The sequence below is a fragment of the Anarrhichthys ocellatus genome, unplaced genomic scaffold (assembly GCF_004355925.1).
Source record: "Anarrhichthys ocellatus isolate YVR2014 unplaced genomic scaffold, GSC_Weel_1.0 scaffold12, whole genome shotgun sequence".
NCBI lineage: Eukaryota > Metazoa > Chordata > Actinopteri > Perciformes > Anarhichadidae > Anarrhichthys > Anarrhichthys ocellatus.
Genome location: NW_022280042.1, coordinates 6058538 through 6069037, shown reverse-complemented (window position 1 = coordinate 6069037; position 10500 = coordinate 6058538). Strand labels below are relative to the sequence as shown.

Sequence of the window (10500 nt, the reverse complement as noted above, 5' to 3'; positions counted from 1 at the left end):
GTGTGTAGGTGCGGCTTCAGGGAGCTGTCGGTGGCAGAAGCTGTTTTAGCTGTGGAAGCACCCGTGTTTCAGCTCATCAGGTATACACCGGTATATACATATATATACGTATATATATACATATACGTATATATACATATATATATATATGTATATATATATGTATATATACGGTATTGATGATAACCATGACATTTAAAAAGAAAAAAATAATATTGTTATCATGTTATCATATATTAAGTCTGTCTCCATCTCATAGCATTATTATTATCTTAATTTACTATGAATCCACACAGATAAACTGTCAAATGGGAGATACTTTATATTTGCCGGGCTCTCATACTGTATCTTCTCTGCAGTCTTGAGAAGGTGTTACCTGTTGCATGTGTTGTCTAATCAGCAGTTAGTGGTGATGTTTTGTTTCGTGTGTGTCCGTCAGGCTGGTGTTGGACCAGCAGCGTCCTCTGCCGGACCGCCGCTCCTACATGCTGACTGTTCGCCACGCTCTGACCAGGAAACTGACCCGGTCTAAGACCATGCAGTGGTGACCGCAGCAAACAAACAACTAGATATACATTTTTCAGCTGCACTCAGTCACATGCATTATTTACTGTCAACATGTGCTCACTACTGTAAAAGCAATCATCTGTACACACAGAGCTGCTACATGTTAGAAAGTGACTTTTGTTTCATCCTCCAGTAGAGGGCAGTACGGTCATTTCATCTGGTGCAAACTCATCCCAGTATGTCAAACACACTGTTTGTCTAAAGGTATATGAATAACCCTTTGATATGGAATGAGCTGACCCACAATCTGTGAGATCCATGCCGATTTTAGCAGCAGATTAAGGCACTTGTTCTTTGAATAACATGATAAGGAATCAAGTAGGGGTGTCAGTATAGTCAACTTCATGCACAAGAACATAAGCCTCTAACTCGTGGATGAACCAAGGTATCAGTCTGTGAGTAAAACCGTTGAACTTGCCCTTGTTGTAGGAGTGTGTCGATGACGTAACAGTGTGTAAAGAATGATGCTGGTTTTGATTAGAGTCTTGGCGTTATTTGACTGTGTTCCTGTCTATGTATCTATCTCTGTCTCTCTCTCTCCTCGTCCATCACTCTGAACTTCTGAACTTTATGATCAGCGAGAGACATCTGATGAAAAAAAAAAAGGAGACGGAGGTAAAAGCAGCACAGAGAATAAAACAGGGATCAAAGCACTGGGCGTCTTTGGCATCTTGTCTGTAAGAAAAAGAGCTGCTCAGTCTGACTGCTCTGTTTATACACACTGCTCTGGCTCCTGCCAATTGTAAAGGCATTATGGGAAAATTGACTGTGTGCTTACTCCCGCTGTCCAACCCCACAACCGTTTATTATACATCAACTACTCCACCCAACCAACCTCAGAACCCCAATGGGCTCTAACACAGAGGATGAAAATGTGAAGATAGTTACATATTTATGGCTCTAAAGTTATTTATACCAGACCCAATTATTGATACTATTTTAAGCTTTCTATGTATTTGGATTCTGTGATTGCATCGCTATATTGTAGTTTTTATTGATACTGGCAGGGTCCGCCTTTCCTGCGTGTTGTTAAAACACACCTGCTGTTACCACCAGTCACCACAGGTGTCGCTAAAGCAACCATGACTTATGAAACAGTCTAAATAATACCGATGCCTCTGTATGACTGTATTAACATTGGCAGCTAAAACGGAGTTGATTTTGTTTCACCGTTGTTATATTACAGTTTTTAATCTTACAAAGCCACAAATGGATGCATTACCTCATTACTATGCATCCTGCAAACAACTGTTTAAAAAATGGTATAATAAATATAAATATATATAAATGATTTGAGTCTTTCTTTCACCCGCATCCGAAACAAAATGCTAGCGATAACAAGATATTCACGACATAATGTGGTGGTGCTCATGGGAACAATACCGCTTTTGTCCACAGGGGCCGCCAAAATCGACACAAAAAGAAAGTTCCTTGTAGCAGAATTTAGTCGTAAATAGTAGTATTAGCCCCAAATTTTAAAAAAAGGAGTAAGAAGAAGATATTCGGAATTCTTTTTACCAGGTTCAAAATGTTTTCAAAAAGTCCATATATCTTTGTGAATGTCCCCCAGAATGACAGATTTAATCACATTTGCATTAAAATAGGAATATATTAACATTAGTTTGAGTCGAGGTCTCCCTTAATAGCTTTTTCCCCCAGAGAAGACCATGAGATGACGTTGAATTCTCCGACAAAAGCGGATCAGGGTCTGTTTGTTTGTTAATCTGTTGGTTTATTGAGCTATTTCTCTGTATACCTAATGGCGCTAGCTTTATTTCAGGTGAGGGGATAAGTCGGATGGTTGAGGGGGGGGTCTTACCACAGGTTTAATATTAACAGACTTGGGAACAGAAGTCATAAATATCAAAGTTTGAATTTGTATTCACCAACATGAGTGAGTGCTACAGTGAATACGCTCCAGCTTCTTAGCAAGGTCAGCAAAGGGAGTGAGAGAAGGAGACGATGTGGGACTACAAGTCATTTTCTCGTAGCGTTTGGGGAGTGAACTTCTCATTTACTCAAACAGACAGACATGAACGGTGTGTTCTCCGCCTCGATGCCCTGCTGCTTGTTTGTGATGCCATCAAACCTGATTGGATTTGATGAGACAGACAGACGGAGACAGGCGAACGGCGATGACAACAGTGGATGTTTGGGGAGGTGATGACATCACGGCGGTCCCCAAGGAGACAAAAGGTCAAAACCCAGAGTCCCCTCTTTGGCTCAGAATAGAAGATGAGTCATACCTGCATCAGCAGGCCGGGAGCCAATCAGAGAGCTGCCTGTCGCAACCTGCATCAACAGATGACAGACCAATCAGAGAGCTAAAGCTTTCGGATTCCTACACGTTTTTGCAAATCAGATTCATTTTGAATAAATACATTAATCTAATGTACTGCTCTAATCCTGAATTAGCAATTTACATACGTTAGGTCAACAGTTACATCACAAGTTACAGGGGTTGTCTCATGGAAACTGTGCTCCACTGCTCCACAGTGCCTCCAGTGGCCAAAGACTCCACGAGGTACCTTTAAATTTGAATTAGGATTAGTTAGGTTCATTATGGTCAATGGAAGGTCACGACAGCTACACAACACCGATGTGTGTGAGAGAAAAGACAGAGACGCCCTGTCCCTCGAGGTGGAACACCTCCGTAAACTGATATCTAAGGAGAAAGGAGACAGACAAAAGACGTGGGGCCGGACGCACGTAGAGGGGGAATGATGATAAGGAAAAGGAAGAAAAAAGAGAAACCCAGAAGAGAATAAGAAGAAATGATGTTGAGTAACATGAGATCCTGACATAACAGTTAGTAACTATCGTTTGAATAGGGACATAAAATATAAATACCTGATGGGAATCACTGTAGTCCAGTAAGTATGACAAAGGTATGACAAAGTGTGTGTGTGTGTGTGTGTGTGTTGTAGCTGGAGGCCGTGTCAAAACAGTCTCTACCTGTTCTGTTTTTCTTTCACACAATCACATTCTTCAACTCCCTTTGTCTTGTTTTGATTGTCTTATTTACAATTTATTACACACATATAGAAATAATTCAAATTGCAATGGCTCCCTCTGACCTAAAGGGGGTAACTCTGGTAAAACATCTCCAGTTGTAGACATGTTCTTTGACATTTAGGCTTGTCATAGCTAGAAAAGCCAGGTGGAACTAATAACATTAAGGGAGGGCTCAGTTCCATGTAAGTGTCTGAGGAAGTCATACCAGTAAGCCACCAATCAAAGAAATGGACCAAACATGGCCTCTTGAAGGCCACTTAGCCGGTCTGATTAAAGCTGATGTAGCACTAATGAGATGATAAGATGAAGCTGTAATGCCCCTCCAAGCTAACAGGAGAGTGTACACACCACACAATCCACAACAAGACTCATACAGCCTTCACTTAAGTAAATGTATATGAAAATGAATACCGCATTCAAAATGTTACTTAAGTTAAAGTATTATCCATCAAGTGGAAATTCAGAATGAAAGGGAATAAAAAACACAATATCTTTTATTAGAAGTATTAAGTTCCATAAAATACTCAAGTAGACGCACATACACATTGTACTTAATTATATAGCATCATTTTCGCAACTGATGATACATTAAAAGTTTTTGCAAAGACTGTATTTGACATAAAATTAATATTTTTGTTTGTGTTTTGGGCGTGTGCGTGATTTGAGACCACGGGGCGGGGCTTCACTGAATATTCATTGAGAGAGAGAGAGAGAGAGAGAGAGAGAGCGAGAGACGCACACAGCTGGATGGATAGCAACGTCTCCGCAGCAGCAGCAGAAGCATGTGAATTTTCGACATTGCCACATTTTGAATGAGTTGAATTTAGGATTGTGCGACCAGTCCAGATAGCTGCTGAGCGTCCGTCCAGTGAGCTGCAGACAGACACACAGGCAGTCATGATGGAGTCTATCTTAGACAGTTTGGCGGCAGAGAAACTCTACCCGGCCGGCGGCACCAACCTGTTGGACCTGGAGGAACTCAGCGAAGGGGATTTCCTCACTAATGTGGTGAGTTCGTGCTGCATTTAAATCCACAGTCCACAGTCTTTATTTCCATATATATAACCCACACGGGGCTGTTTCTTCTTCTGCTGGAAGTCAGCTGTCAGTGTCTCAAGTGCCTTAAATCAAACGCACCTCTGCTGCCTGTTCCGCCCGGAGCCGGACCTCAGGAGGGCGGTGCAGTTATTAAGATCCTGACTGACATCCGGGGCTCGTAACCTGCTGCGTGCGTGCGTGTGTGTGTGTGCGTGTGTGCGTGCGTTTACTGTAATTGTGCAGACCAGTATGTGTGACTGGGAACATCGACACAGGCTGCCGAGTTACTGGTTAACTTGAGTGTGTGTGTGTGCACTCAGCGGGCAGGTGTTGCAGTCCTCAGCTGCAGACCTGACTATTAATATGGTGTGTGTGTGTGTGTGTGTGTGTGTGTGTGAGAGACTGGACAGAATCTGGCTTGAGCACAGCTGGTGTGTGTGTGTGTGTGTGTAAGAGAGAGACTGTTGATTGACAAGTGCACAGTACATTCATTGGCTATAATGGTCTTCATTAGTTTTCAATTAACTCAATTAACTCTCCCAGTGTTAAGAGAAATTAAGTATTATTTTTTGTGTTTTTCTGACTGTTGGTCAGACAAAACAAGACATTTAAAGATGCCTTCATGGCCTCTGGGAACTTGTGACCGGCATTAAATGTCTAACTTTTAGTCAACACTGACTTCTCTGAGTTAACTAAACTCAGATTACTCCGATAAAGTGCATCCGAGACAGTTATTCACTGTCAAATTGCAACCATGCGTGCCACTAGCTACAGTGGATACTTTAATTAAATCTTGTCCCTCCAGCTCAATGCTGCTGCAAAATAATCAGTGTTGCATTGAAACATCCGCACACACACACACACACACAGTTCTCACTGTTGCAATAAGAATCTGAAGTCCTCTCTAAAACCACCTGTTGCATGTATCATCTCCTGAGGCACCTGAGCCATTGTGTCTTTAATATACTGTGTGGTAGAGCTGAGCCTGCACTGCTGCATATAGATGCAGTCTAATCTAATTGTAACGAGAGCGTTGGCACTAATGTATGACAATGTATTCCTCCTCCTCCCACCCTGTTTCCAAGTGTTCTGCATGTGTGCGGTGCACCTCCGGCCACGAAATGCCAAAAGTACACTGCCGTGCCCTCTGCGCACGCCATGCTTTCGCACTTTTAATTCGTGGAATGATTCGCTTAATGATAAATATCACGATATCAACAGAAAGTACTTTGTTTCTGTTCCACTAGCTGTCTCTTTTTCCACTCTGTGTCCCTCTTTTCTTTCTTTTTTTAAACAGCATAGTTTTCTTTTTAAGCAGACCTCTATTCTAGTCAGTGAGTCAGCCCGGCAGTCTGCTCGTGGTTTAAACCCCCTCCGTTCCTGTTCTAAATAAAGTAGTCCACTCTGCAGTGAAGCCACTATAGGCTGGGCTGTACCACTGAGATTAGCTGTAATGCAACACGCCATGCTTCGACATATTTTAATCTCTCCTTAATCTATAATCTGCAGTTGTGTTGTATGGACAGGTGCTGATGAGACCTCCTTTCTGTCATTGATGCTTGTACTGGGCGATCTAGAAGTGACGGTAACGATAGAGCGTCAACCAAAAGAGTAAAGTTGTGACGCTTAAAACCAAAACAAGGAGCAGAAAGATGCTATAAAGCACATTTCATATTCTAAAAAGAGCATAGCATGAAGTCACTTCTATTAATTCCTTCTGTCAATTCCTATTATAGGTGCGTATCCCTTGGCTACAGTTAGAGTTGTGCACCGTGTTCACTGAGCCATTTTATCACAGTATCAAGGGCCGTGCATGGATAACCTCGTTAGCCACGAGTTAGCAGAGCTCTCCCAACCATTATTCTCGTGATGCATTCGTCATTTATTTGAACTGGGGAATTTATTTGGGGATCGTAAAGTCACGCCGTTACCGCCTTCAATTAACCGTCTGCTTTGAGGAGTTTCTGCGGATCACATCTGAGGGCCCATTGACAAACATGTTGATGAAACTGTGCGGAAAAAATACACAGCCTACAAAAATGGATGTGCTGATTTATTATTGTCATGATGGAGCTGAAACAAATTATTTTAACGCGACTGGATGATTGACAGAAAATTCAATTTAAAAGTCAGTTAATCATTGATGTGATTTGTTATGCAACAACACTCTCCGGTTTCCCGGCTTCTCAAATGGGATGATTTCTCAATTTCTCTGTTTTGTATAATTGCAAATTGAATATTTTTTTGCGATTGTAAAGATTTGGATCAACAGACACACGCGTACAAAGTAGAGGTCAGTCTATTCTATTTGATTCTTTTCTATTTTATGTTTGTAGAAAAACACATCTGTAGAAAAAAATATAATATTTGGACTTCCTGTCCTCTACTTGTTATGCTTTTTCTCTACATTTCGTGTTCTATTCCCTCTGTTCTCCCCTTTCTATTCTATTCTATTCTACTCTCCATTCAGACCCTGTACTCCAGCTTTTAAAAAGGACACGCCCATCTCATTTGCATGCTCGTTGCCGATTGGCCGCCGAGCTGCCTGATGGAATGTGAGCAGGCATGCAGCAGTATGTGTGTGTGTGTGAAGGAAAAATACTCTTCTACTGTTTTTACTGAGATGAACTATAGCTGAGTTCACTCGAGATCTCAACACACACACACACACACACATTAACCTCGGTTCCTCTCTCGGTTTCAAGTGAAGCCAAGCACAGCCAAGCCGCTGCAGCCACACACCACCACATGAAGCCAAATACATTACAGAGAACAGTGCCATTTTCTTATCTGTGGCAGCCACTGTTAGAGGATAATGACACGATGTTTTCAGGTCTCTCACTATTTCATTTTACACTGCAAAAAGTCTCCGTCCTCAACCAGCCATGTCGTCTTTTATTGACTTCTAAATGACTCATTTAAAAGCAGTTAAAACGTCTGCCAATGGATTCAATAAAAAGATTACACCAGTGCTTTTGCATAGCTTAAATCCTTTTTTTATTCATATATAACATGTTAACATGTCCGACTAACCGAACAGAACCCAAAGACTCAATTTGCAATCATCTCTGACGAGAAAAAGCATCAAATCGTCACTTTTGAGATGCTGGAACAAGGAAAGTTATGACAAATGAGCGATAATCCAAATATTTGCCGCTTGATTATCTGATAATTTCCTGTAACATTTGTATGACTGTATGTACGGGGATCTTTTAGGAAGCATCTGTCTGTGATGGAGCAGTAGCAGTAGACAGTAGTTGATGCAGCAAAATGTACTAACTGTGGGAAAGTGAATTCATGCTGAGAGGAAGTCTGTCGAACATGATGGAGCGCTTCCTGCAGCCTGGCGCAAGATGTGTCAGGGTGTAGTCATAGTACCTGCAAGTACACTAACAGTAACACAAACCACGATATATTAACAACTGGAACAAACAGAACCAGAGCCACTACAGTTGGCATGTGAATTCTGACTCTGATACTACATGACTTATTAAAAAAAAAAAACTTTTACAGTGTATTTCCCTTTGGCTTTTGCATGATGTTCTCAGGAATTTACGATGGTTTCCACTGCAGTTTTCATGCCATAATTACATTAAATCTTTTTGGCCTCACTCTCAGTCCAGTTCATCCCCCCCCCGTGTGCTTTCCTTCATTCTTCACATGCAGACCAATGTTGGTGATTTTCACCTGAACCAGTTGAGGCATCCAGATGAAAGGAGAGGAGAGAGAGAGAGAGAGAGAGAGATGTTGAGGCAACACTGTTAATTACAGGCACAAGGGAGTCGCTCTCTGCTTTTATAATTACTCCTTTTGCGTCTGTCTTTCTCCGTGTGGTTCGCAATCTCGGCCCCTTCCCCCCCTGCTAATGACACAGCACCACTGAAATAAGCTTTAAAAAAAAAAAAAGCGGCTTCTTAACAGTGTGTTCCTCCCCTAATGTGACTCTTTGTTTCCCAGCAGAGAGGGTCCAGGTAATGAAAGGTCCAGACCCTCCGTTCCTCCGGTCGCACCGGCTGCAGCTGTTCCTTCACCAGCTCGTCTTAACACACGAAGCTTCCTGTCCATATAGCAACAATAACAGCTTCTGTTGTGTGTGTGTGTGTTTCAACATAACATGACATTTACCACTGATGCGGTGCAGGTGTGATGCCGGTTAGCATCAGCGCTGAATTCACTGGTCCACTGATTGTTGACCTTTTCTCCCATCAATTCACTGTTGTGAGGAAATAATGTGGTATTATCTGCATACACGGTGAGGCTGCGACAGCCACAGCAACAGTTTGATGTTGTGAACGCGTGCAATTCTGTTTCCTCCCTTTTTTCTCTTATATTTTATGCTATTTTTAATAGTTTTTATAAACTAAATCCATCCTTGAGGGGCTCAAAAAAACAGGAGAGAGGGAAGGAGAGTTCAATTGAATCAATGCAACAGCCTGTACATGACGAGGAGATCTTATCAGCCGGAATAGTTGAACATGTCGGGTGTAAGAAGAACATCTGCCGGGGGCACGTGTTCCTCGTGCCAGGTGATGGATAAGAAAAAGATTAGCCTGGAGCAGGGCTGTGCTAGTCGTGTGTGAGAGCTGTATCGCAGGCTCCAGGTGTGTTGAAGTTGCGTGGGTACCGACACATGGTCACCACTGTACTGTGTTGTTTAATTCAATTAATAAATACTGCAGCTTCCCTCACAAAGCCCCTACTGCTGTATGCTTAACTTGTGAAGAGCATGCAGCAGGAGAACAAGGCGCCTCTGTCAGTGTTACTATTTATTTTTGTGGGCGTGTTTATTTGTGAATGAGCGAGTATCCACTTGTGTGTCGCTGCAGGATGACGGAGTGTACGCGCGCTCTTTGTTGAGCAGCGGCTTGTCTGAGCATTGTTGGTACGGTTCCTCGACTTCGCTGTCAGCGCGAACTACTGTGACAAACGATCACGCTGCGACTGCTTCAAGGCCGGTTCGCGTTAGTGGCGGAACACGCATTCATCTTTATTTCGTTTGTCTCCCGCGTCGACGATTCCAAAATGAATCTCGGTGAGAGAATTAGAAAAGTCCAAACATTTGTTTGTCTGTTATTCTACCCACCGTCTGTACGTCTACCATCTGCATGTGTGTATGTCTGCTTACTCCACATGCTTTCATGAGACAGCTGCATGTGTCCCAGAGTTTCACCACAGACACGCTCGACCTCCTAAACACACACACACACTGAGATAACACGTGTGTGAAGGTGTGAATGTGGCTTGTTGACTTGTTTGAACACTATTTAAAGAATATTGCAGAACTTACACACATCAACAGTGATTCCCATGACTCATATACCCACAGCGTAAAGCTGCTCGACTTTCATCCCTTCTCTTCCTCTTCCTCTTCCTCACTCTACTCATTTCTGCTGCAGTGATGGACACTAATAGCAGCATTGATGCTTGTAATAGTGTCGTGAAGCCAAATAAATCAAATTGCTGACTGAGCTACGCACTAGAATGTTTAAAACCATTCGCCTTCTTGGCCCGATACAGTCTAAACTTAACATTATAGTGTTTTATTTAAGGTGCTTGGTAGGTAGCGTGCAAAGAGGTCCAAAAAACCTTTAATTCCTCCATCGTTGATCCCAAAACATATTGAATTCAGCTCCGTATTTATTATCCGTCGTGTCGTTATTGTTGCTACTGGACTGATTTAATCAGCTGCGACACTTCTGGCAGTTTTTTGGAGAAGAGTTTAAGTTCATTTACAGGAATACAACATGTAAACCTCTTTTTGTTCATGCTGTGTCTGCCTGAGAAGCTTCCAAGCAGAGTTTACTTGCGTATTCAATTGGTTCCAACACATCTCTGTGTGTGTGTGTGTGTGTGTGTGTGTGTGTGTGTGTGTGTGTGTGT

The 10500-nt window shown here is 42.4% G+C and overlaps 2 protein-coding genes across 4 annotated transcripts in view; both read left to right on the top strand.

Annotated features, from left to right (window-relative positions):
* LOC116385880 (ras-related and estrogen-regulated growth inhibitor) overlaps nucleotides 1–1765 on the top strand; it is a 5281-nt gene extending 3516 nt beyond the window's left edge. For both annotated transcript variants that reach the window (XM_031851610.1, XM_031851611.1), the window contains exons 7-8: nucleotides 9–80; nucleotides 440–1765. In XM_031851610.1, the coding sequence (XP_031707470.1) occupies nucleotides 9–80; nucleotides 440–548 (181 nt within the window). In that variant the 3' untranslated portion in view covers nucleotides 549–1765. The remainder of the gene's footprint in view (nucleotides 1–8; nucleotides 81–439) is intronic.
* A 2561-nt stretch (nucleotides 1766–4326) lies between these two features.
* creb3l1 (cAMP responsive element binding protein 3-like 1) overlaps nucleotides 4327–10500 on the top strand; it is a 25445-nt gene continuing 19271 nt past the window's right edge. For both annotated transcript variants that reach the window (XM_031852282.1, XM_031852281.1), the window contains exon 1: nucleotides 4327–4590. In XM_031852282.1, coding sequence (XP_031708142.1) covers nucleotides 4480–4590 — 111 coding nt within the window. In that variant the 5' untranslated portion in view covers nucleotides 4327–4479. The remainder of the gene's footprint in view (nucleotides 4591–10500) is intronic.